General features: G+C 34.1%; 14 protein-coding genes across 14 annotated transcripts; 11 read left to right on the plus strand and 3 right to left on the minus strand.

Moving 5' to 3' along the window:
* Positions 1-200: 200 nt before the first annotated feature.
* On the minus strand, positions 201-1,571 carry MCA1 (Ca(2+)-dependent cysteine protease MCA1; the record flags this gene model as incomplete). The annotated part of the gene is made up of 1 exon (XM_003670174.1): positions 201-1,571. The coding sequence occupies one exon, from the start codon at positions 1,569-1,571 to the stop codon at positions 201-203; it is 1,371 nt and encodes a 456-aa protein (XP_003670222.1).
* Positions 1,572-1,863: 292 nt separating this feature from the next.
* Positions 1,864-3,054, plus strand: LIP5 (lipoate synthase; the record flags this gene model as incomplete). The annotated part of the gene is made up of 1 exon (XM_003670175.1): positions 1,864-3,054. One exon carries the CDS (start codon positions 1,864-1,866, stop codon positions 3,052-3,054), a length of 1,191 nt encoding a protein of 396 aa, XP_003670223.1.
* Positions 3,055-3,408: 354 nt separating this feature from the next.
* Positions 3,409-4,230, plus strand: NDAI0E01650 (carboxymethylenebutenolidase; the record flags this gene model as incomplete). Its single annotated transcript, XM_003670176.1, has 1 exon — positions 3,409-4,230. One exon carries the CDS (start codon positions 3,409-3,411, stop codon positions 4,228-4,230), a length of 822 nt encoding a protein of 273 aa, XP_003670224.1.
* A 1,158-nt stretch (positions 4,231-5,388) lies between these two features.
* On the plus strand, positions 5,389-7,083 carry NDE2 (NADH-ubiquinone reductase (H(+)-translocating) NDE2; the record flags this gene model as incomplete). The annotated part of the gene is made up of 1 exon (XM_003670177.1): positions 5,389-7,083. One exon carries the CDS (start codon positions 5,389-5,391, stop codon positions 7,081-7,083), a length of 1,695 nt encoding a protein of 564 aa, XP_003670225.1.
* A 720-nt stretch (positions 7,084-7,803) lies between these two features.
* MDH3 (malate dehydrogenase MDH3) lies at positions 7,804-8,826 on the plus strand (the record flags this gene model as incomplete). Its single annotated transcript, XM_003670178.1, has 1 exon — positions 7,804-8,826. One exon carries the CDS (start codon positions 7,804-7,806, stop codon positions 8,824-8,826), a length of 1,023 nt encoding a protein of 340 aa, XP_003670226.1.
* A 1,103-nt stretch (positions 8,827-9,929) lies between these two features.
* On the plus strand, positions 9,930-10,466 carry NDAI0E01680 (uncharacterized protein; the record flags this gene model as incomplete). Its single annotated transcript, XM_003670179.1, has 1 exon — positions 9,930-10,466. One exon carries the CDS (start codon positions 9,930-9,932, stop codon positions 10,464-10,466), a length of 537 nt encoding a protein of 178 aa, XP_003670227.1.
* Positions 10,467-11,549: 1,083 nt separating this feature from the next.
* MRK1 (putative serine/threonine protein kinase MRK1) lies at positions 11,550-12,752 on the plus strand (the record flags this gene model as incomplete). Its single annotated transcript, XM_003670180.1, has 1 exon — positions 11,550-12,752. The coding sequence occupies one exon, from the start codon at positions 11,550-11,552 to the stop codon at positions 12,750-12,752; it is 1,203 nt and encodes a 400-aa protein (XP_003670228.1).
* An 804-nt stretch (positions 12,753-13,556) lies between these two features.
* Positions 13,557-15,422, plus strand: THI3 (branched-chain-2-oxoacid decarboxylase THI3; the record flags this gene model as incomplete). The annotated part of the gene is made up of 1 exon (XM_003670181.1): positions 13,557-15,422. One exon carries the CDS (start codon positions 13,557-13,559, stop codon positions 15,420-15,422), a length of 1,866 nt encoding a protein of 621 aa, XP_003670229.1.
* Positions 15,423-16,529: 1,107 nt separating this feature from the next.
* Positions 16,530-16,853, plus strand: RPP1A (ribosomal protein P1; the record flags this gene model as incomplete). The annotated part of the gene is made up of 1 exon (XM_003670182.1): positions 16,530-16,853. The coding sequence occupies one exon, from the start codon at positions 16,530-16,532 to the stop codon at positions 16,851-16,853; it is 324 nt and encodes a 107-aa protein (XP_003670230.1).
* A 502-nt stretch (positions 16,854-17,355) lies between these two features.
* Positions 17,356-18,359, minus strand: RPL13A (60S ribosomal protein eL13; the record flags this gene model as incomplete). The annotated part of the gene is made up of 2 exons (XM_003670183.1): positions 17,356-17,951; positions 18,356-18,359. 2 exons carry the CDS (start codon positions 18,357-18,359, stop codon positions 17,356-17,358), a joined length of 600 nt encoding a protein of 199 aa, XP_003670231.1.
* A 676-nt stretch (positions 18,360-19,035) lies between these two features.
* Positions 19,036-19,945, plus strand: RPS16B (40S ribosomal protein uS9; the record flags this gene model as incomplete). The annotated part of the gene is made up of 2 exons (XM_003670184.1): positions 19,036-19,059; positions 19,538-19,945. The coding sequence occupies 2 exons, from the start codon at positions 19,036-19,038 to the stop codon at positions 19,943-19,945; spliced, it is 432 nt and encodes a 143-aa protein (XP_003670232.1).
* Positions 19,946-20,754: 809 nt separating this feature from the next.
* NDAI0E01740 (uncharacterized protein) lies at positions 20,755-21,477 on the plus strand (the record flags this gene model as incomplete). The annotated part of the gene is made up of 1 exon (XM_003670185.1): positions 20,755-21,477. The coding sequence occupies one exon, from the start codon at positions 20,755-20,757 to the stop codon at positions 21,475-21,477; it is 723 nt and encodes a 240-aa protein (XP_003670233.1).
* Positions 21,478-21,853: 376 nt separating this feature from the next.
* On the minus strand, positions 21,854-23,206 carry SUB2 (ATP-dependent RNA helicase SUB2; the record flags this gene model as incomplete). Its single annotated transcript, XM_003670186.1, has 1 exon — positions 21,854-23,206. One exon carries the CDS (start codon positions 23,204-23,206, stop codon positions 21,854-21,856), a length of 1,353 nt encoding a protein of 450 aa, XP_003670234.1.
* A 2,238-nt stretch (positions 23,207-25,444) lies between these two features.
* Positions 25,445-25,981, plus strand: NDAI0E01760 (uncharacterized protein; the record flags this gene model as incomplete). Its single annotated transcript, XM_003670187.1, has 1 exon — positions 25,445-25,981. One exon carries the CDS (start codon positions 25,445-25,447, stop codon positions 25,979-25,981), a length of 537 nt encoding a protein of 178 aa, XP_003670235.1.
* Positions 25,982-26,701: the final 720 nt, after the last annotated feature.

A 26,701-nucleotide genomic window follows, 5' to 3' on the forward strand; every position in this document is an offset into this window, starting at 1 on the left:
AAATAAACGTTCATTTTCACAACTTTCATTTTGTAAAATATATACAAAGTATATGAATAGATAGACGAAATATATATATTGCAAAAAACTTTGTTTTGTTTCTTAAACTTATCCATTTTTTTTTTTTCCTCTAGTCCTTTGATATGCTCTTATGCGTTATACAAACTACAAAAATTAGTATATAGTTTTTTTAAAGAATATTAAATGATAAATTGCAGATTACAATCAATTGGATGTGATGCAGATAATTGTGGTTTTTGAGAATATTTGGCAGCCAATTCTTTTCTCATATTTTGTAACAAAGAAAGATACGATTGTTGAGGTTGTGAACTTAAAACTTTAATGAAAGCATGAGACATCGCACCAGTATTCTGTCCATCTTCGACAGCATCAGCTGAAGTTTGACTATCTTTTGAACCTGATAACATAATAATATCAGCTTGAGAGAATTTCACTTCTTTAATCTTCTCTCTATCAACATTATTTCCCACTGAGTTTTTCACAGTTTTAAATACTGATCCTAATGATCGAATCAATCCAGCACGATTTCCCGTAGCATAAGCCATGGCAGCTTGTAAACCTTCACCACCAACATCTTTCCACATATTTGGTTCTTTGATAACACCCTTTGTAGAATAAGTATATGGTAAATCCAAAACAGTTCCAGAATGACATGAATCAAACAATGTAGTCAACCTAACACCTTGTGGCAAAGGTTCAACCATAATATCATGCATATCATCATCAATCAATTCTCCGGCATTCTGGAAATCTACAGGATAAATAACATCATCCATTCCATCATCTTCATCTCCATCAAGATCCTTTGTTTGACCACCATGTCCTGAATAATGGAAAAATAGTGAATCATTAGGTTGAGCATCACGAACTAACCATTGCATAGCTCTTATAATGTTAGCCTTTGTTGGTTGACGAACGGGATCTTGTTGATCATCTGTTAAAATGACAATATCCTGGGGGGAATATCCATACCGTTGAGATAAAAAGTTGAAAATGTTGTGTGCGTCATTGATACAACCACGTAATGCATTTGAAGAGCCAATGTAATTGATACCAATGATTAAAGCTTTACGTTTACCTGTACATTGAGAATATTGGAATGATGGTTGTGTTTGTTGATTGTTTAAGTGGAAAGATTGTGGTTGTTGAGGTGGTCGAGAAATGTTTTGAGGTTGAACATAATTAGATGGAACATTTTCACTATAATTCTGATATTGTTGTTGTTGTAAAGGTGCGGAAGAGTAGTTATTGCTGCTGTTGGAGCCGTTAGTGTAGTTGTTTTGATTATTAATTGGATTTGGTGGTCTAGAATATTGTTGCTGATATTGTCCTCCTTCATCTCTTTTTCTTCCTCCTATTATCCCATTATTATTATTATTTAATTCATTACTTGACGGATGTGGACGTGGACCAGGGACTGGAATTCCCGGTCTAGAATATGCAGCATGAGCACTATTGTAGTTGTTCTGTGGTGGGCCATTATTATATTGGTTATTACTATAATTCTTGTTTTGATTGTTATAGGTATGATTGCCCTGTCCAGGAAACATGGTTACAACTTGCTTGTTTACTTGTAAATTAATAGACTATTCTTGTCCCTTATACACCATTAACGTCTTCTATATCTCTAGATCTTATCCTGGAAGTATCTTTCGACACATTTCTTGTTTGAAGCTTCTTGATTCGTTCCGCCATACGAATGAAAGATCTTATATATATATATATATATATATACAATAATTAATATATAAAAGAGGGACCAAAACTGTAAACGCAAAGAAAAGCAAGGTCGAGAGATAAAAAAAAGAAGGTAACTTGAAATAGTGGAACTTAATACGCAAGATGTTACAAACGAGAACATGCACTTCACTAAAAACCAGTTTACTCCTCACAAAAACGATAAGTGCAAGATCAATATCTAACTCGACATCTACGAAAGAACCAGCTACTCCTACCCCAAGAAGAAGGACTAGAATCACAGAATTTAAAGATGCACTCAACGTAGGACCATCATTCCAAGATTTCCTAACTGGTAACGCAGTGAATTTCAAACCTGATCCATTAGCAGATGCAGAATTTCAAAAATTACCCAGTTGGTTAAAGGTCCCCATTCCGAAGGGTACCAATTTCACTAAATTGACTAATGATGTTAAGAAGTTGAAATTGAGTACTGTTTGTCAAGAAGCTAAATGTCCTAATATTGGTGAATGTTGGAGTGGTGGGACATTTGGTAGGAAGAAGCAAAATAAGGGGAAAAACGTGGAAGGTGAACATTCTAAAGCTACAGCGACTATTATGTTGTTAGGTGATACTTGTACTAGAGGCTGTAGATTTTGTTCAGTGAAGACTGATAGGAATCCAGCACCACCAGATCCTATGGAACCGGAAAATACAGCAGAAGCTATTAAGAAATGGGGGCTTGGATATGTGGTTTTGACTACTGTAGATAGAGATGATTTATTGGATGGTGGAGCTCATCATTTAGCTGAGACCGTTAGGAAGATTAAAGAGAAAGCTCCCAGTATATTTGTGGAAACATTATCGGGTGATTTCCGTGGAGATATGGAAATGGTTGATGTTATGGCTAAGAGTGGACTTGATGTTTATGCTCATAATATGGAAACAGTTGAGGCTTTGACTCCATATGTCAGAGATAGAAGAGCTACTTATAGACAATCATTGGCTGTTTTGAAAAGAGCTAAAGAGACAGTTCCAACTTTAATTACAAAGAGTTCTATTATGTTAGGATTTGGAGAGACAGATGAACAAGTATTACAAACCTTGAAAGATCTACGAGAAGTAGGTTGTGATATTGTCACATTCGGTCAATATATGAGACCAACAAAGAGGCACATGAAAGTGGTTGAATATGTTCATCCGCGTAAATTTGATTATTGGAAGGATGTTGCCATGGGATTAGGATTCTTATATTGTGCATCCGGTCCTCTCGTGAGATCTTCTTATAAAGCAGGAGAAATATTTATTGAGAATATCTTGAAACATCGAAAAAACTCACCTCCCCAAGGTATATAACATAAGGATTGAAATATGCAGGGTTATTTTTAGGTTATTATTAAATTAAAAAAACTATTTTATTTATATACATATTTATTTATTTATTTATTTATCGACGATACTTCAGGAATGAATATTATTAGTCTCTCTATTTAAGTTCTCGGTATACATTCGAAGTATATACAATTTTGTCATGTTAACGACGATTTCTCCGTTAGTGAAAAAAATTATAACTAGAAGAAAATATTTGAACAGCCCCCCCTAAGAACACAGTAATCATAAAAGTGGATATCTTTTATATATATATATATATGAATTCATATAATCCTTTAAGTAAGAAAACTAAAAGGGAAAGAAGTTACCTGATACAAGATGTTAATTGAAGACAGTTTCAAAGATATTGCGACATCCTACGATACCACGTTAAGATGTTATATAATCAAACCTAAATTAAAAAATTATCCTCATGCAAAGTTCCCAGCTGTCATTGTATACAGTGAAATTTATCAAGTGACTGGACCAGTTCGTAGATTAGGTCAAAGGATCGCTTCTAAGGGGTTTATTGTTGTTATGCCTGCTATTTATCATAATTTTGTTGGTCCGGAGGCGTTGAATTATGATGTCGAGGGGACAGATATGGGTAATGAGTTTAAGATTAAGAAACCTTTGAAATCGTATGATGAAGATAATAAATTATGCTGTGATTTGATTTATTCGATGAATGAATTTAATGGAAGAGGTATTGGTGTTACTGGGATGTGTCTTGGTGGTCATTTAGCCTTTAGAGGATTATTAGATAAGAGAATTTCTTGTGCTACTTGCTTTTTCCCCACTGATATTCATTTGAAAAGTTTAGGATTAGGTAAGAATGATGATTCTTTAGCGAGAGTTTCGCAAGAGATTGGCAAGGATCAAGAAATGATTTTAATATTTGGTACTTTAGATACTCATGTTTCACCTGAAGGAAGAGATTTAATCAGACAGACGTTAAGAGATCGTAGTGTCAATTTCACCTTTTTAGAAGTGCTTGACGCTCAACATGCCTTTATTAGAGATGAATCAAGTAAAGGCAGATATGATGCAGATATTACAGAAGCATGTTTAGGATTGATGTTTGAACAGTTCAATAGAAGATTAAAGAATGAGTTGGGTGCATTTGTTAGTGATAATAGTGCTATTGAACATGTTTGCTAAGTCAGACTATATACATATATGTTATCGTTGTTTTTATTGATTACTTCGGAGATACATACTTAACTGGCAGAGAACTACATTGACATACATATGTTGGGTTTTTTGTAATCATCTGGACCAGAGGGTCTATATGTATTACCAAATCATAATTTTCGGTTTATTAAAAAAGCCAACAGAAATAATATTATTATTTATAGTATAAGAAAATGGCGCTAGCATTATCCCGGGGTGTACGGCTGTTTTAAATGCGGGGAAAAGAAATTTATTATGTGTCTCTGCCCTCCCCGCGGAGTTTAAGAAATTATTCTACGTATGTTAATCACTGAGATAAAAATGTTTGTTAAATCCGGTAAGAAGAGAAGAGAAGAGAAGGAAATGACGGTGGCCGATGGGCGATGGCCCAAATGGCCCGTTGGAAAGCTTTGTCATCTACTGGCAGGAACCAGCCGCAAATCTGTGCACTTTCCTTCCACCAGTGTAATTATAATCTAGAAAACAGAAATAACTCACCGGTCTTTGACTCATACCTTCCCAATATGTATTATTTTCAAGAAGCGAAGAACAGCGAAAAAACTTGTGGGGTGAATGGGTGGTGGTCCCTTCGGTGGAGAACCTTACCTTCCAATTGACATTCATCCATCCATCCATCGATGTCGAAAATCGGGGTAAAGTTACTCGCTTCTTAGTTTGGAGACAGCTCCACCAGCAGTGGAAGGATTATACGGAGTACGTAACATAACATAACATAACATAGCATAATGAAGGAGGGAGAGAAGAAAGAAAAAATAAGCAAACGGAAAAGTTTTTTCACTTGCATTCCCTTCCTTTACCCTGTCATATTCGAATGGGGAACTATAAATACATAAGCAGAGTTCCTTTGATATTTCCATAATTTGACACCTGGAAATTATTTTTTACCCCATTTTATTTCTTCACTATAAGGTTTCAAATATCATTTTCCAGTTTACTTCCGTTCCCGTTCCCTTTCCCTTTCCCGTTCCCTTTCCCTTTCATATTTCTAGATCTTGTTATATAAATAAAGCATAACTTTGTGTTACTGTCAATCCACCCGCTCCTCCCCTTAACATTTCCCTGTTTTCATAAACAAATACAATATAGCAGGGAAGCAATCCATTTAAGCAAGAATAACGTAAGAAAATGCTGTCTTCTAATTTAGTTAGAGGTGCGATATGGAATTCGACTTTAAGAAGCTCCATCGTTGCCAAAAGGTCATTAACCATCTCAACTAAATTATTACAGGTTCATCCCATCCCTCCACCTCCACCTCCATCTGCTTTCTCCTCTTCTGTTAAAGACTCACCCCCTGTGATTAAACAAACTTTAATGAACCGTTTCGGTAAATTAACCTTAAAGGTATCATTATACGGTATCCTTGCCGCCACATTATTCACAGGTTATTCTTTATACAGCGAAACCCTCCCAACAAGAAATCAACTACCACAATCAGCAACTTTCTCAGATGGATCTCCTCGTAAAACAATCGTCATACTGGGATCTGGTTGGGGTTCCATCTCCTTATTGAAAAATCTAGATACAACCAAGTACAACGTCATCGTCGTTTCTCCACGTAATTATTTCCTTTTCACTCCATTATTACCTTCCACTCCAATGAGAACCATTGAATTGAAATCAATCATTGAACCAGTAAGATCCATTACTAGAAGATCTAAAGGTGAAGTCACTTATTATGAAGCAAAAGCAACTAGTATAAACCCACGTGATAAATCTGTTAAGATTGAATCCAGTTCTCAAAAGGGTACTGATAAATTTGAAGTAGATTTGAAATATGATTATCTTGTGGTAAGTGTTGGTGCTAAATCTACAACTTTCAATATCCCCGGTGTCATTGAACACGCTAATTTTTTGAAAGAAATTGAAGATTCAGAGAAGATTAGATTGAAAATCATTAATAATATTGAAATGGCTTCATTTTTATTACCTGATGATCCTGAAAGGAAAAAATTATTGAATTTTGTTGTTGTAGGTGGAGGTCCCACAGGTGTAGAATTTGCTGCTGAATTACAAGATTATGTTAGACAAGATTTGAAAAAATGGTTACCTGATATCAGTAAAGAAGTTAAAGTCACCTTAGTGGAAGCTTTACCTAACATCTTAAATATGTTTGATAAATCTTTAATTGAACATACTGAGAAATTTCTAAAGAAGGAAAAAATCAACTTGAAATTGAAAACAATGGTTAAATCTGTTGATGATGATAATATTAATGCTATGGTTAATGACAAAGTTGAAAAAATCCCTTATGGTGTTTTGATTTGGGCTACTGGTAATGCTCCAAGTGATCTTTGTAAAGGATTGATGGAACAAGTTGAAGAACAAACTTCACCAAGAGGTTTATTAATAAATAATCAATTACAATTGTTAGGTTTTGAAGATTCCATTTTTGCTTTAGGAGATTGTACTTTCCATCCGGGTTTGTTTCCAACGGCACAAGTGGCTCATCAAGAAGGTGATTATTTAGCTGATAGATTCAAAACAATGTATAAAATTGATCAACTTAAATGGAAAATAAATCATTTAGATGATGTTAAGAATCATTCCAAGAAAATCCGTTTATCTGATAAATTGACCAAATTAGAATCGAAATTACAAGATTTTGAATATCTTCATAGAGGTACTTTATCATATATTGGTAATGAAAAAGCCATTGTGGAATTAAAAATTGGTAACTCCAACTATAAAATATCAGGCCCATTGGCAATTTGGTTTTGGAAAAGTGCTTACTTAAATATGTGTTTCTCAGTGAGGAATAGAGCATCAGTTGCCTTTGATTGGTTTAAAGTTTATTTCTTTGGTCGTGATTCCTCTGTTTGAATATACAATATTATGTCCCGAAGTTCTCATTTTTCTATTATTAATCCTTATAGACTAAACCAAATTTGAAAGAGAAATAACAAGAACAAGAAAAAAAGAATAAGACTAACATATATATATATATCTACGCTCCATTTTTTTATCCATATTCTCACTAGAACCTTCATTTTCTTTGTTCCCAAGCCTTTCAACTTACCTTACTCTAATTTTTCATAATATTCTTTATCTTTTCACAGATATATCTTATAACTTTAATTTTAATACTAATTTTGGTGTTCGTTTTAGCTTCACAAACCCATTACATTATATTATATTATATTATATTATATTATATTAGACGTGCATATTTTGCAATTCCCGGAGTTAGTTCGTATTTTATTCTTCACGAAGGGCGCTCTCCGTCCGGCTATATCAGAATTATGTCCGCGTATGGGGGGTCGGCCATGGGGTCTCCAATTAAAACGGGGTCGGGAAGATTTTACATTACGTACGTACGCACGTTTTCAGAGAATTCATGTTAATAATGAGTTAAGCTAGGGGGAGAGGTGAAACAGAACGGGGAAGTTTTCACATATATATATATATATATACTTATATAATGAATTGAAATTGAGAAGATATTAAAGTCTATCTCTCGCAATTCACTACAGCTGCTGAACAGTAGTATTCAAGATCTACTATATTGAAAGCCAAAAACACACACATATATATATATATACCATGACAAAAGTGACAATATTAGGGGCTTCAGGAGGTGTAGGACAACCATTATCTCTCTTACTAAAATTAAGTCCCTACATTACAGAGCTATCATTATACGATCTAAGAAACGTAGAAGGTGTAAGCAAAGACCTTTCTCACATAAATACCAATTCTAAATGTACAGGGCATGGTGAAATTGACATTGAAAAGGCATTAAAGGGTGCAAATTTGGTGATCATACCAGCTGGTGTCCCCAGAAGACCTGGTATGAGTCGTGACGATTTATTTAAGATCAATGCTAAGATTGTCAAGAGTTTGGTTAGTTATACTGGTAAATTTGCACCAGGGGCAAGAATTTTGATTATTTCTAACCCGGTAAATAGTATGGTCCCCATTGCGGTGGAACAATTGAAATTGATGGGTAAATTCCAACCGGGGAATGTCGTTGGGGTTACCATGTTGGATTTGGTACGTGCTGAAACATTCGTTGTAGACTTCTTAGGTGAGGATTCTACATTGGATAAGACCAAGATGGATAAGGATATTACTGTTATTGGGGGTCATTCAGGGAATACTATTGTTCCAGTGTTCTTAAATAAGAAACTGGGTGAGACTTTGAAAATGAAAAAATGTTATGATGAATTTATTCATAGAGTTCAATTTGGTGGTGATGAAGTTGTGAAGGCAAAAGATGGGGCTGGTTCAGCTACATTATCAATGGCGTTGGCAGGTTATAAATTTGCGGAAGAGATTTTGAGAAGTTTGCATAAAGCCAAAAGTACAATGACCACTATCCCTGCATTTGTTTATTTGCCAGGTATTTCTAATGGTAAGGAAGTTCAAGAGAAGGTGGGTAACAAAAATCTAGAATATATCGCATTACCTGTTAATTTGGTTTATGGTAGTGTAGCAAGTATAGATACTACTGTTTTAGATAACTTGACTTCAGAGGAAACTAAACTATTGAACATTGCCGTGAAGGAATTGATTGGTAACATTGATAAAGGTAAGAAATTCATCATTGGAGCATCCAAGTTGTGAAATTTTTTTTTTGCAGCATCGTTACATTCCGGTTTTATTATTCGTGAAAATCTATAAGATAAAATAACTTTAGACTCCCTTCTTTTTTTGTCTCTTATATCTTTATAAATCATATATTCAATTAACTAGCTAGACCTACTCGACTCTTAATGGAAATATAAATAATAAGCTAAAAGAACTTGACAATGTTATTTCTTAGAAGTATGTTGTCTTACTAAACATGCCGTCATAATACTCACCAAACCCCATCTAGCTTTGGACTATTGAGTCGATTTGTCATATATATAATATATACATTATATACATTAGTGCATTGTGCAGCTGAGTAAACAGGCGAATGTTCGTACTGGAACTACTCGAGAAACATTAAAGATACACCAAAAATGCACACACCATCACGTACAACCAATAGAGTATATATTAGTCTATATTCTCAGGAGCAAATGAAAATGTAAACAAACCTATACTAACTAATGTCGACTGTATACATAGCTTCGGATTTTACAATAATCGAGGTAAAAGCAGTACATGACTATAAGTAGTGTTTAAGCACCACTGGCATATACGGCATGTACAATTTGGCTCTTCTATTTTTTCCAAGATATGTTAGCTTTACTAACTATTGGCTCTCCATCTAGGGAGTGCCTAAAAGTCTGTCTGGGTTCTCGAGATAACGTTTAAGTCAATAATGTGGGGCCCCGGACAATTGACCCGCCTTAAAGAGAAGAGGCCGTTTTCTGGAAAACGGAAAAAGGGATATGGAAAATATTAATGAGCGTCAATTCTCCATCGTCGAAAGAAAAATAAACGTTAACGTAGTGTACTATGTTGGCGAGACTTATGTTAACAAAACAGTTAGGCTGTGTAGTAGCTGTTTACTTGTTGGTTATGTAAGTGAAATTCTTGCAATTGGTGTTTAATTATAGTAATCTGCTATTCAAAAGCTAAGGAAAATCGAAGGATATTTGCAATATTTTCGTTTACGTACCTAATTGAAATCAAGTATTTTTTTGGTATACGGACAGTTACATACCTTACAAGTCACACAGAAAGAGAAGCATTGTACCTTGAAACACCTTAGGAAAGAAATTACGAAGCCAAGAATGAGCAGTAGTGGAGGTATACTTAAGAGAATAAGTGAAATGTTTCACGAGTCTAAGGCCAGACCAGAATCATCTGTAAGTCATACATATATACCAAAACCTAATGAAGATATGCTATTCGATCTTCCAAATCTCAAAGAAAATCTGAAAACGGACACACAATTAGATACCAAATCGCATATATGTTATTATCCGCATGGAACGTTCATCAAGAAAGTGGAAGTAGAGAAATTAAAAGAGCCATATTTATATGTTGACGATTTTCTTGCATTGAAAAACCGCATTAGTATAGAACATGTTGAAGAAATTACTAAAGCCATTACAGCATCGGAACCGGAATCCCATTCACAATCACTCACACAACTACAACCAAAAGATACTTTGCTTAAGCCGACTGTTACAAAAAATGAAAATGCTATCAAGAAGAGAACTAAACGTCTTACTGAAGCTACTATTAAAAAGATGATCAATTTTGATAACCAATTTGTTAAGTCCAATATGAAGACATCACTTTCAACAAGAATCCGTATGTATTAATGTGTCTTAACCTTTTTTTTTTTTTTTTTTGTTTGTCTTTTATTTTCTTTCTTATTTCTGCTACTTCTCCTTGTCCAGTTTTCACGTACCGTTTTCCAGTTACTGTATGGAGAAAATAAAATAATTAACCGCCCAGCGGGCAACCAACCAAGGGGGGTAATCTCAGAAACACCCGTAGAGAAAATAAGTGAGGTCAAACCTTCCCCTCAAGAGGGGCCCCTTTTAGGGTTTGAACACCCCATATCTGATGATTAGCCCTAAGGCGGGGGTTTCGCGCCGAGCATTTTTTTGGAATTTTTTTTAAGGAGATCCTTCTTCACTTTCACTTTCACTTTTCACAGAGTACCGTTGCGAAGCCATATATGTTAAAAGATAATCTTACACACAGGTTCCTTTGGCAAAACTGCTATTTCTTATACCATCCTGTTTTCTCTAACATTTCATTCCCAGAGGATATTTTGAAATACTTCATCTACTGGGTACTACAGTCCTCATTGTTTCTTTAGTTGACTATCAACAGCTGGTAACTCATCGACAGGTTTAATATATATATTTAATACAGTCATTCCATTAAAGGGTACCCCGAGAATTTTTTGTATCCAATCAAGATCTTCAAATCACCGATATAACTCGCTGCACCATCCAATATCATTAGATCAAAGATATTTCCTTTTCAGCTTTTAACAAGAGGTTAATCATACAATACATAGCATTTGATCTCTCTTTCCTTGCTGTTACTTCTCAGTCTCAAACAAAAATATACACATCTCGTTGCTTCGCGTTCTTTTTGATAATAAGAAAAGATAAAGTATCAAAGTGCTTTCATTAATATCACATTTGCACACGTTTTCGTCCTTATCCATTCATTTTATCCATTTGGTTTGTGCTGAGGAAAGATCTTTGTTCCAATTAAAAGCAATATTCGGTATATCTAGGTTCAAAGCTTTAATCCTTTTACTGTTTACATAAGAACAACTAAGGATTTTCCTTTGATCATCATCATAACAATAAATAGAACAATACTAATATAAAGGAAAGGAAACAATAACAACAACAAAAATAAAAATAAAAATAAAAATAACAATGAGCTCTCAAGATAATAATACTAACTTTCAAGATACAATAGTGCGCAAACAAGTTTATTATGGCCATGTACAACATACTGTAAATAATGCCAAAAATGATACTAACGACAACGACAAAAACAACAATAATGATAATGACAATAACGACAGCAACAATACTAATGACAATAACAAAAACCCTAATGAACCTATAACGATATCATTCCCAACTACTGAAGTCATTGGTAAAGGTTCATTTGGTTTAGTCTTTTGTACCACCTTAAGGGAAACTAATGAATTAGTTGCCATTAAAAAAGTGTTACAAGATAGAAGATTTAAAAATAGAGAATTAGAAATAATGAAACTAATACAACATCCAAACGTTATAAATTTAAAATATTATTTCTATGAAAAGGATTTAGATGATGAAGTTTATTTAAATCTTATATTAGATTATATGCCACAATCCTTATATCAACGATTACGTCATTTCGTTCACCAACGTCAATCTATGCCAAGATTAGAAATTAAATTCTACATGTATCAAATGTTTAAAGCATTAAATTATTTACATAATGCTAAAAACGTTTGTCATAGAGATATCAAACCACAAAACGTTCTTGTCGATCCAAACTCTTGGAATTTAAAAATTTGTGATTTCGGTAGTGCAAAACAATTGAAACCTACAGAACCAAACGTTTCATATATTTGTTCAAGATATTATAGAGCTCCTGAATTGATCTTTGGTGCCACAAATTATACAAACCAAATTGATATCTGGTCAAGTGGTTGTGTGATGGCAGAGTTATTACTGGGACAACCGATGTTCCCCGGTGAAAGTGGTATCGATCAATTAGTCGAAATCATTAAAATTTTAGGTACTCCATCAAAACAAGAGATTTGTGCCATGAATCCAAATTATATGGAACACCAATTCCCTCAGATTAAACCAATACCATTGGCAAAAGTTTTTAAAAAGGAAGATGAATTGACTGTTAATTTTCTAATACAAACTTTAAAATATGATCCATTAGAACGGTTTAATGCTCTACAATGTCTTTGTTCGCCATATTTTGATGAATTGAGATATGGTGAAGGTAGAATCAAAGAAATCACAAATGATTTGAAACTTTTAGAATTCATCGTTGACGAAGAATTAGCTCATTTGAATCCAAATGAACTCGATATCATCAAAAATAAATTAGCAATACATCCTATATGAAGCTTGAAGTAAGGAAAAAAACAAAACAAAGCAAATAAAATAATAAAATTAATATTGTAACACGGCATATTATCTTCACGCACTTATTTAAATCTTAAGTCTACTACATCATTCATTCTCTGCCCATTCGCATATTCCATCTATTGTATATATGTGCATATATCATTATCTTTCCCTCACATCACTTTTTTTTAATTTTATTGTATCCATCTTTGAAAAATAAATACTACTATTAACGATTATCCTTTTACCAAGTATATTATAGTATATATAATATAATTCCATAACTATTGTATTTTATTCATCAGCCAATTTTTTCATGATATATCGATTATTTACATAGTATACCATTATACAGTCCTGCAAGATTATCAAATAATTCATCCCACCGTTAGCACTGATATTCTTTGCCCAACAAGATGTGTTCTTTATACTGTCCTTTTATGTAATTTCTGTTATTACGTAGACTCTCAAATATTCTGTGTAAGTTCTATATGGGATTAAAGGAAACTTATAGAAAAAGTTTAACTATGCGATGAAAAATACAATTATTATAACAGGAAAGGAAAACTCCGTCACAGCAAAGCATGGTACTGAACATCGATCCCGACAATGGATACATACAACACATGACATACACATATTTGAAAGATCCTTCCGTTCGCTTCTAAAACAATAACTAAAACCCCGTTCGACGTTTTTTTCAATTGTATTAAGACTAAACCTATCAGAGAAGTATTGTCAATACAAAGGCAATCAATTAATCAATTCGCTCGTTCTTCTTTCTTTCCTCAACTCATTCCCATGTCATACACAAACACAAATGATATCCCATCATATATCACGATAGCAGAATATATCTTTCACAGATTAAAACAACTGAAAATTGAAACAATCTTTGGTCTCCCCGGTGAATTCAATATGCCATTAATTGATAAATTATATAAGATCCCGCAATTACGTTGGGCAGGTGATGCCAATGAATTAAACGCTGCATATGCTGCAGATGGTTATTCAAGATTGAAAGGATTAGGTGTTCTTGTAACCACTTTTGGGGTCGGGGAATTATCTGCAATTAATGGTGTAGCTGGTTCATTCGCTGAACATGTTGGATTATTACATATTGTGGGAATGCCACCAACGAGTGCTCAAACAAAGCAATTGTTGTTACATCATACTTTGGGGAATGGGGATTATAACGTGTTTTGGAGGATCGCTAGTGAAGTAGCATGCCATACTGTTATTATTAATGATACGGACCTTTGTTTCATGGAAGTGGATAAATGTATTGAAATCGCATGGAAAAGACAAAAACCTGTATATATTGGGATACCTGTAAATCAAGTGGATATCCCTGTTCGTTCATTGCATTTGAATGTACCGTTGACTTTAAGTCCAGATATGAATTTAAACGATATTGGCAACGATGTCGTTCAATTACTTTTGCAAAAAATTTATAAAAGTACTCATCCTGTCATTATTGTTGATGGATGTATAATTAGACATGGGTGTATAGATGAAATGGAAGAATTCATACAAAGGACTAAATTCCCAGTATTCGTAACTCCGATGGGGAAAGGAGCCATTGATGAAAATAATCCTAATTTTAAAGGTGTATTCACGGGATCCATATCTTCGCCATCTGTTAGGGAAGTGGTAGATTTCGCTGATTTCCTAATGGTAATGGGATGTATGTTAGCTGCTTTCAATACATCTACTTTCCATTTTGGGTATAAATCGAAAAATCGTGCTTTATTATATTCCGATAGTATTAAATTCAATAATGCTACATACCCAGATGTGTACTTGAAACCATTATTACAAAGTTTATTACAAAATTTAGATGAATCTCAAATTAATTATGTTCCAAAAGAAACTCCAAAAATGATAATACCGAAACGTGAATTACCCGATGATGAATTACTTCGACAAGAATGGGTTTGGAATGAAATTTCTCATTGGTTTCAAGAAGGTGACATAATAATTACTGAAACTGGTACATCTGCATTCGGGATCAATCAAACGCGATTCCCTAATGAAGCACAAGGTATATCTCAAGCATTATGGGGGTCCGTCGGGTATTCCTTAGGCGCATGTTTAGGTAGTTTATTTGCAGTTCAGGAATTTCAAAGAGACCATAACCATGATTTCCATCATCATACACAAAAGTCCGAGAAGCATAGAGTTATCTTGTTTGTAGGTGATGGGGCTTTCCAATTAACAATGCAAGAACTTTCAACAATAGTACGATGGAAATTGACACCGTATATTTTTATATTAAATAATCATGGGTATTCTGTTGACAGAATTTTACATCATAGATCTGATGCTAGTTATTATGATATTCAGCAATGGGATTATTTGAATCTTATGAACACCTTCAATGCTACTGATGCGGATACAAGAAAGATTATTACCGTAGGAGATATGAAAGATATGCTAAGAGACCCAGAGTTTGCAGTAGATAATAGAATTAGAATGATAGAAGTAATGCTCCCTTCGATGGACGTGCCAAAGGCATTAGTCGATACTTGGAAAAAGGAAAAGGAGAAATATAAGAGAGCCTTAGAGAGCCCCTATTCTGATTACGTGACGGAAACTCCGAATTCTGATGGTTCTCTTCGAAATAAACGTCCTCGTATTGGTGAAACACCTGAATCTGACTTTTAAGTTTTACGAAAGACAAAAAGTCACGACTTGAAACTATACTACAGTTACTATATGTTGTTTTAGAGACTTTTTAATTTTTATGCTCAATCGATAAATCCAGATTACTCTAATTGTAAGATTACTCAAACCAACCTGAAGTAAAGAGAGTTAATCTTAATGTTATTTCTCTGCGTTGTTAAAGGGTACTTCTATAACTGGTACTTTCTGACGTTAGGAGATAAACCAGGTTCTTATTCACTTTCACAAACAATTACAAAACTAAGGGAGCAAAGAGTATGTCTAGATGAATACTACTACAAGTTCTGATTCGATTGACTATCGTGCTATCCACGCTGGTTAACTACTTAATGTAGGATATTAGCTCGCAAACATTCAGGACTGCCTAAAGTATCTTTCTTATCTTGGCTGAAAATTAGAGGTTGCAGAAGGTATTACTTCTCATAAGACCAGGTAATAATGCAAGAAAGATTGACTAGCAAAAAGCTACATATATAGAAGGACAAACGGCTCCAGTGGGATAGAGACAGGAGAAGCAGTATTAAAGTATGTAGGCAACGCCTCCGGAGATGCATTACAAACAACCGTAGTGTTACTAGTACATCAACCAAGAAAAGAGTATGTAAATACCTAGAAACCTATCTATAGAGGTTGAATATGAAAGGACCCTTCCCTTCTTCAGAATTCCCTATATAGTATGTATTTACTATAAATTGTGTTTATGTACATACGTCGAGGTTTTCTGCTAGACAAATGTACATACAATTTTTTTCCGTAATGGTGACACAGTCATCGGAGTGACGGGAAACAGTGTCACTCCTCTGCAACCGTAAGCCTGCGCAGTCTTTCATTTTTTCAGACAATCGTTTCTCACGATGCAATTTTCAATGAGGAAAAAAATTTGACAGGACGCAATTGCAATTTCATGAAAAATTTTAGTCTGGAAGGAAGTATTTGATACAAATTCAACTTCTTCCTCTTAAACTATATTAACGTATATTTCAAGAAAGTTTCATTTCCAATTTAAGATTTGTTATTTTGTAACAAGAAATCAAAGAAATAGTCTGCTCCAATCAGCTTAAATCGATTATCTCTACACAACTAAGAAAGATGTCTACTGAATCTGCTTTGTCTTACGCTGCCTTGATTTTGGCTGATGCTGAAGTTGAAATCACTTCTGAAAAGTTAATCACTTTGACTGAAGCTGCTAACGTTCCAGTTGAAGGTATCTGGGCTGACATTTTTGCCAAGGCTTTGTTGAACCAAAACTTGAAGGAATTGATGGTCAGCTTCTCTGCTGGTGCTGCTGCTCCAGCTGGTGCTGCTGGTTCTTCTGCTACTGCCGGTGCCGCTGGTGAAGCTGCTGAAGAAAAGGAAGAAGAAGAAGCTAAGGAAGAATCCGATGATGACATGGGTTTCGGTTTGTTCGATTAAGGGAAGAAATTATGATTTCTTAAAGTCAATGATTATATATATCTATCTTTTTATAACCTTTCTTACATACTATAATACAGCATGACATTTTTTTGTTATTTCACTTAGTTTTTTTAAGTAGTTTTAAATTTATAAACCGATGATGTACTTTGAAAATTTAATGGTTATGAAACAATAATGCAGAGCTTTTAGGATTTAACAGAATTCTTCTATAGAGTTAATTAAAACTTCAAAGTAGTAACAGTAAGACGGTATTTTTTTGTCATGATCTAAAAATGGTCCCGTATGATAACAATAAGTACGATATATACTCCTGAACTACTGTAAACCTGAAATGGCCAAAATAAGTGACATAGATTAAAGATATTGCTTCAAATAAACATTTAATAAAGGTTTGGAATTATTATTAGTGATGGCTTCCCATTATAAAATTGTACATAAATTTATTTCAGAAATAAAAATCGGTAATATATAAATTAATATATAATCGTGCTTAAGGTATCTATTTCTTCTTTTCAGCTTCAGCTTCAGCCTTATCCTTGGCTCTCTTTTCTCTAATACCTCTGTATTTCTTTTCAGATCTGGCTAATCTCAAAGTTCTGAAGGCAGATTCACCGTTATCTTCAACAGCTCTGGTTTCAACATCAGTAGTTGGTTGAGCAATTGGGAAAGTGGCAGCAGCAGATAAAACTTGTTCAACTTCTGGAGCCTTACCGTTTCTTGGGAAAACAATGATCTTGGATTGGTATTCCTTCAATCTTTGAACGTTCAATTCAAAGATTTCTTGGTTAGTGTTTTGACGTCTGTGGTCAACAGCAATACCAATGGTTCTGGCGTAAGCAGCGGTTAAGCCAGCAGCCTTAACTTCAGCTAAACTGAAACCTCTACCGGCTCTAACCTTTCTGTTGTATCTGACAGTTGGAGCTCTGACAACAGGTCTCAATAAGTCTAATGGTCTTGGAGCAATCTTGGCAGCCTTGGCAGCTCTAGCATTACGTCTAGAAACTTTCTTACCGGCTTGGTCAAAATGGACCTTGACACGTTCTTGCCAGTGCTTTCTGAAATGGTTTTTTAAAATTGGTAAATTCTTAGAGATAGCTATTTAAAATAAAATTCATTGTAAATTTTCCAAAGTTTGTTAGTAATCATTCTTATTTTTCCATGTAGTATTTTACAGATGTGTTGCCTTCCCTAAGCTGGAATTATTTATCATTATGCGCATGTTTTCAATCGTAAATTCTTTTTTACCGTGGGATTTATGTGTTGGTACTCAACGTTGAAAAAACATTCAATAATATTTCGATATTATGGATTCATGGTGCTGTCCATTCTTTGTCCATTTCCTTTTCATACTTGACAATGTTTATTTTCAAGCTTACAGGTATATTCTCCTGCAGCAATCTCCCTCATTCTATATACCAACTTTTCATTTATTCCTGTTAGAGGTCATCATTTGGATTATTAACACATCATTTTCATTATCAGTTGTATTCTTCACATACCCATTTTTCGTTATTTTTACCTTGCCCTATTAATAAAACTCATTAGACACTATTATCTATTATAATAGCCCTTTTCTATATACATTTGCTCAAATTCAATGTTGATCTCTCACTATTGCTTGCTCCGCTACAGCGCACGTAAAGTGGTACTGGCCCCTCTAAGAAACACAGACTACAACTTCTAAAAGTTCACGCGTTTAGAAAATCAACTACAATTCTGTATTGAATTTTTCTAATTTTCTCAAAGAAATTCAAAAAAAAAATTTGTTGATCATTATATAACATGTGTGGGTGCTGAAAAAAACACCGTCATATCTTTTAGAAGAAACAAAAATATAAAAGGCTAAAGTAAGACATAGTAATCCGTACACCCATTACACCCAAACATATTGATCATTCTGAATGTAAAATCATGGAAAAGTTCCACACCTTTATCTAGTAATGGACGGGCGGTCAAGGCCAAGGAGAGGTCCTTCTGGAACCTCTGGAATTTCATCATTCTCTGCCTACCTTCGAGAAGGGCCCCTCTCAACCGTAGACAGAGCTCCGCCTAACTTTCCAACTCTTGATTGTTATACATACTAATAGTATAGGGTAAATATTCAATAAAAATAAGGTTGATTTCAATAAACCATATAACGTCTAAAAGGACCCAATAGAGCAAGAGAATAAGCATAAAGATGTCTACCGTCCCAAGTGTCCAAGTATGTCATAATTTGAAGAAAAAAGATATTGATCAATATGAACCAATTTTTGATGAAATAGGCAGTAATAATTAATGAGCAAAATGGATAAATTAGAGTCAAACATTTACCAAAATCGGATGTACACAAGAGGAATATACAATTTCGTTAATTATAAGTAGAATGATATTTATGAGATAACATTAAATTGCGTACCAGAAGTTAGGCGACTAAGAACATCTACAATCATTGAATATACCGTGACAGTATTAAGAAAAAAACGGTGTCCTTGTAAAACAAGATGTCTACGTTAGATCTAAATATATACCAAGTATATCTATTGACGGTGAGAGAAATGGAAATTGAAATCAAATAGTTGATCACCTTCATAGACGTTCAATATTGACTGTATCAATGATTTTATATTTTTCGATCGAAAACGTTTGTGCAATTACTAACAATTAATAAATTATTTTTATTTGATTTTAATTTGATTTAGACTTTTGGTAAGAAGAAGTCTGCTACTGCCGTTGCCCACGTTAAGGCCGGTAAGGGTTTGATCAAGGTTAACGGTTCCCCAATTACTTTGGTTGAACCAGAAATCTTAAGATTCAAGGTTTACGAACCGCTATTATTAGTTGGTTTGGACAAATTCTCCAACATTGACATTAGAGTTAGAGTCACTGGTGGTGGTCACGTCTCTCAAGTTTACGCTATTAGACAAGCCATTGCTAAGGGTTTAGTTTCCTACCATCAAAAGTTCGTTGACGAACAATCCAAGAATGAATTGAAGAAGGCTTTCACTTCTTACGACAGAACCTTGTTGATTGCTGATGCTAGAAGACCTGAACCAAAGAAATTCGGTGGTAAGGGTGCTCGTTCTAGATTCCAAAAATCTTACCGTTAAGAATATTATATTCCATTATGTGTTTTTTTCCATCATTATATGGCATTCTTTTCTGTATTAAACCTTTAATTTACATAATATATTGTATATCTTAATATTATTGGTGAAACGTTTCAAATATTAAAAAAAAATGATGTATACCTCATTTCAATATAGAATTAGTAGGTAGAACTAGAGTATTATTTTGAATATACTTTTAACATTTACTTCACCGCAATTCATACGATCTACAGTATATGCATGTTAGGTGACTCTCTTTCCATCTGTGTTAGACTAGGATATGAAGATCGTAAAGTAAAAACCATTTCTGATCTAAGTAAAAACTTCGCTGCAGATATTTTTCAGCATGAATATTTACTTTAATAAAGGTCGATACTTTATATAATTGGTTAAGATATGAGCTATATAAGATCTTTTACAACTTAACTAAGAGTGGTTTATGTCGTATACCCAGTCTACGGAGAAGAACCAAATGAATAACGACATTAACTTACTAAAGGATATTATAACAAGAAAAAGAAGGATATACAGTTAAGAATAACTGGAAGTGGTCTCTTAATAAGGACACGTTTGCAGGCTTTCAATTGTATCGGTACTTCGACAACTAGGCATGTTTCAGCGGATGAACTGTTGATGTTCCTTATTTGAATCCTCTGACGCGACGCGTAAGCGGACTTGTTTAGAATATATTGACTACGAAAACAAGACACGTAAAAATAGACTAGTTTCTAAAACATAACTTATTTTGTGATTCCTGAAGTTCCTAATTATGACGATTTGGCCATTATCAAACCAAACTAATTATTACAATGACAGGCCTTCAAACTAATGAAGCATGTAGTACTGTCGGAACGTTTACAGAAGTAATAATATCGGGCACAGATGATACCAAACAATTACACGATACGCCAGTAAATGTGAAGGGCAGCATATCCCATCATGCACAAGCAAAACCAGGTATTGAAAACCAGGTATTATCTGCGGATGAAGCCTCTGCTACTATAGTTCACTTAAATAAGCAATTAGGGAGATTGCAGCAATTGCTCAATCAGAAGAAGCTAAGGAATATGCTTTTGGAAAATAATGCGAAATCGTTGAAATCAAACAACGAAGTTGAAAGAAAGTTACATAAAGAACAATTCGATCAAATGAAATATCAATCTTACCTAGAGAAGGAGAAACTGTTACGAAACTTGAGATTAAAAGATATGAAAATACGAAAATATAAGAAAAGGATCATAAGTAAGAACAAAGAAATTAATCGACTAACAAAAATTCTGAACGATAATTCCGTAAAAGATAATTTACGAAACCTGTCGCCGTCTGTTGACCGTAAGGAATCTATATCGTCTAATTCCGAAATTTATTCAAGTCAATATACAGGCAGTACACCGACGAACAAATTGAGAACGCTTGGTGTCTTAGCCACAAGGGTACTTAATGAGGAATCAGAAGGATGTTCAGATGCACATACTATATTAGAAGAATCAGATCCTTCACCAGTTGATCCAAATGCAACAGAACTAGAATAAAAGCATAGTATCATATCTAGAGAAGCTGTTTGGGTTTCTGAAGTATTAATATTCAATTTGTTAGATTTGGACAGTTTGGCACGATACAACGACTACATGATGAAGCGAGGTTCAAATAAGAATAATGCACTTCACTTCATCTTATGTAACTCATGTCTCAAATAAAATAAATAAACAAAAAAATTATTATACCAAAAATATATATATATAGTCATTACATAGATGCAGAAGTTTATGCATGAGACCACGAACTAAGATCTTAAAATATTAGGAGAATGCCATTGCATTCGACATTTAAGAATTTTTATTTTTATTTTTGTTTCTATCTATTCGCAGTTCCAACATAAACAATACATATAGCATAGATTTCTTCTCATTAATTGTTCAAATAAGTTGATGGATCAATACCTTCTTCTGGGAATTCAGCAATCTTGACATCGAAACGTTCTTGGATCTTAGCTAGCACTTCTTCTTCTTCCTTTGAAGCAACGAAAGAAATGGCTAAACCTTTAGTACCGAATCTACCAGCTCTACCAACACGATGTAGATATTGATCTGGCTCACTAGTTAAATCGTAGTTAATAGCTAAATTAATACGTTCAATATCGATCCCTCTACCGAAAACATCAGTAGAAACACAAATACGCTTTTCGAAATCTTTGAAAGCTTTATAACGAGCAATACGTTCTTCTTGTTTCATATGACCGTGTACCGTAATAGCAGGGAAGTTAGATGCATTTAATAACTTAGTTAATTCATTTGCTCTATTTGTAGATTTAACGAAAATGATAACTTGATTAAATTCTAAATCATCTAATAATTGTGCTAATTTACGGTTCTTTTCACGTTCTTCCAATTTGATATAGTATTGTTGTAAACCATGTAATGTCAACTTAGCTTCATCATCCACGAAGATTTCTAATGGATTTTGTAAGAAACGTCTACAGATTGGTCTAATTTCTTGAGATAACGTGGCTGAAAACATCATTACTTGTTTATCTCTTGGAGTAGCTCTAAAGATTTCTTGAACATCTCTTCTCATATCTAATTCTTCCAGAACTTTATCACATTCGTCAATGACGAAGTTCTTTACGTGTGATAAATCAATATATTTGTCTCTAACTAAAGCCTTTAAACGACCTGGAGTGGCAACCACAATATGTGGAGCTGTATCTTTATTTTTTAATAGTTCAGCATCTTTATTAATTGGAGTACCACCATAGAAGACAGCGGTCTTAACATCTGGCATATATTTAGAGAATCTTAGATATTCGTTACGAATTTGGTAAGCCAATTCTCTTGCGTTACAAATGACAACAACAGCAACTTCACCTGGGACAGGGTCTAATTGTTGTAAAGTAGATAATACGAAGACAGCGGTCTTACCTAAACCAGATTTAGCTTGACATAAGACATCTGTACCGTGAATAGATTGTGGGATAGTATGTTGTTGAACTTCAGATGGATGTTCGAACCCACAATCGATAATGGCTCTTGATAATTCTGGTTTTAATAAGAAATACTTTGAATCCAGTGGAATGGATACCAACGTAGGAACCCTTTTATCGGCGCCAGTCGTGGCAGCAGCGTCACCTTCAGTGGTAGCGGAAGCATCGGTGGCACCGGCAGCACCTTCAGTAGATTCAGTAGCTGCATTGGTAGCATCGACTTGAATTTCTTGTTCGTTATCAGAGTATTCTAATAGATCTTCTTCACCTTCGTGAGACATTTTATAAAGGTTTTGTGGGTTATAGTTTTGACAAAAAAAGGGAAAGATAAAGAGAACGGACAATTCCTTATTAGCAAAGAAGTTGGTAGCTCAGTTGTATGAAATGGAAGCAGACACAGACCTATAGGATTAGGAAGATTCAAGTTTGAAGTCACTGAGATGTGTGGTTAAGCTTTAAAGTAATCCATGTTACTATTGTTTGTTTGTTTGTTTGTTGTTCGTTGTTTGTTTGTCGCTCGTGCAAATTGCTACGTGGTATATGGAAATTTTAAAATTTTCCATATCGTGTGCCACGGGTCCGCGTCACGAATTGGGAAATAATATTTAAATGTGACACTTTCCGCTACATTGTGACACTCAGAGAAGGTTCGATCAACAAATGGAGATCTGTATATTCCAACGTCTTAAAATATAGAAAAATGAATATCGTCAGTAAAAAAGTACTATGGGCACTTAACTCTTTTTAAGTTTGCTCCATTTAGTTGGCGCTTGGCTGAGGAATACCAAGTGTGTGTAACCATCGACTTGGTTAAATTAAGAAGCACATTCTTAAGTCTTTCTACTCTTAGTTTTTAAGATAGTATATAAGCGTGTATAGGTTCTTGACTGTTATCTTATGTTTAAATAAGAATAAAAAAGAACGCGCTCTATATTAGAATTTGGGATTGAACAATTTTGGAGCTGCTACTTTGGCTTAAAACGCTTTTGGTAGTAACCATTTATAGTTCTTTTCTTATTAACATACTTAAAGATTCCACATAATTGGTTTATTTTTGAAACCTCTTTGTCAGATGAATAATTAAATTTAAAAAAATATAGGTGAATTTTAGATAAATTTGCCAACGAAATATAAACAATGTTATGTTAGATTAAGCTACTTCCAATTAAGGATAAGGTTACTATTAGGCAAGTTATTGAACCTTAAAAGGGTTAAATATCATACTGTATATTAAGCACCTAAAGGGAGTTCGAGTTGGGAGACCAGTTAGTACGTGATTAGACATAATTTACTTAACCACGATTTAAAAGGTGAGCACCTATAGCCACGGGCCCCCGTTTGTTCTTGTGCTCTGGAGTTATCAGTCTTGCTGTTGCTAGTTCCGGATTGTAGATTGGTATTGTAATAACTCTTCTATACGACAGTTAAGAATTGATATACATTTATGTTGGTGCTGCAGCTATCATGAGGTTAAGTAACTGTCTTCATCCATAGTTACATATTTACTCAAACAATAGGATTGCATGATTAGCTAACAAATTACAAACCAAATACAAACGACGTTTAATTTCTTTCAAAGCATCCAATATATCACGTCGAGAAATATCACCTAGGCTTCATAGTAGTATACACGATATGCCGAATTAATTCTATAAAAAGAAATAATGGTTCCTGGTTATGTCAAAAGATTCCAACATTCTTAGAAGTTTTATTTCAAAAAATGATTCATTCCTTATCGTGGGGTTGATTCCAAAGATATGGCCAGGCTTCGCATTCATTTCCACAGGCAACTCATATCCTCGGTAGGAAAAGAACATTCGACTAATTTCACGAAAATGAAAATTAAACAGGGGGAGAGCAAGAGAATATGCTCCACAAAACATCAGCGCACGCTTTGTCTAAAAATAACTTCAATAACGTCACAGTATTGTTCTAATAATCGCGAATTATGGGTAATCCTCTGTATCAGATGTGTTTTAAAAGGGCTTCAATATCGGAAGGTCTGTAAGTTTATACTAAACGGAGCGGCGGACACGCCATGCACCTGCACCCACATACTTACGTAACCGGAACAGCCGGAGACGGCTCGTTGGCGCGAAAGTTTGCTTTGCTTTGCTTTCCGTTTGTTTTGTATGTTCTCGAGAATTTGCGAGTTCGAGAATTGTTCCGATGTCAAAAATGTCGGGAAAAAATGACGTACTTTGGAAAGCTTTTCGTTGTTCAATGGAATGGAATCATTCATCAAAATCATCTCTTCAAAAACCTTCGATCTTTCTGAATTCTGAATTCTAATACAGATAAAACATTGAAGCTAGTTGCTGAAGGCACATTACAATAAAATAGAGTATTTACATTGTTTGGCACTTCCTACAAATATAAATACTACTACTGTCTTTTACGAAAATTAATAAGTTCCCGCCTGGTTGAGAAACAGTTATCTGCAAAGGTAAACGGAAATTAACAACGAAAAACAAAACAAAATATTTAGTCAATATTAAGATCCAATAAAAGATAACAATATGAAATTACATATATTACTGCTTATAATCCAAGTTTGGACGATGGTTAGCTTCGCCCAGACGATTACTTTGGGCGCAATGGAAGGAAAATCAGACTCTGATACCTCGGGTACAGTGTACATATTCGACCAAAATGTTCAGTCAAATACTTATTTGCTTCATCTTCCTTCAACTTATAATTCTACACGTACAGCTACCCAAGCATCATTAAGTTATTCTGAAGATGCTCTTCTATCGCAACTTATGGACGCATCATCTGCCTCTTCAATAAAAACATCTACGATCAGAGGTAAGATATCTTCTGAATTCTCAACAAATACATTAGCATCTTCATCAAACTTAGAGGAAAATTCAATCAGTTCTTCTGTTAATTCTAAAGTATCAAGTCCTACGAGGGAGAATATAGTGAAACATACATCAAATGCAAACTCTACATCAACAAATGCCTCATTCTCATCAAGTAGAGGGGATGGTAACATAGTTACGATACCCATTTTCTTTACATCATTAATGGGACTCATGGCATTCATCCTATAGACAACTTAAACTGTATTAATTAATTTTTGATTTTCTAATTTCAATGACCACCGCAATAGCATATATTTTTCTTGTCTATATATCATAAATAATAGGTTACGTATAAATACCCAACATATAAACTGATACCCCAAAAATAATAAAAATAATTTTTCCTTTATTAGGTTACTTATTTTATATAATAAACAGGGAGAATAATAAGCTGAATATCTAAAGGTTCTAAAACATCTATCATTAGTAGTTCTTCAAAAGATCGTCAAGCCCAGTTTGTCGCATATGCGGGTAATACACCTTATTATGATCCTCGTTATACTTGATCTGGGTACAACTAGTATTCAGCTAATACTATCCCATCCTTAAATCTATAGACCTAGATATGGTTTAGAACAACTAAATCAAACTCTCGAAATATTTATATAATTTTTATTAAACTGTACAATATATTTCTTTTTTCACACCTCGCATATTAGACGTTGTTTTCCCAATTTGCGTTACAAACATATTGGTAATTCCCCTGACGAAAGAACTTAACAACTTATTATAGGATTCGAGAAGAGTCATATTAATAAAGCTGTGGAGTAAATTGTCTTACATCCATTTCAAATGTATAGAATATTCGTTTCTAAAATAAAATAGTTTTGTATTTTAATTATGTCAGAAAAATTTCTCGATCTTATTGATCGCCAGATTAGGAAAATAAATCTTGAGGTAATCTCCAAC

The sequence above is a fragment of the Naumovozyma dairenensis genome, chromosome 5 (assembly GCF_000227115.2).
Source record: "Naumovozyma dairenensis CBS 421 chromosome 5, complete genome".
Taxonomy (NCBI): domain Eukaryota; kingdom Fungi; phylum Ascomycota; class Saccharomycetes; order Saccharomycetales; family Saccharomycetaceae; genus Naumovozyma; species Naumovozyma dairenensis.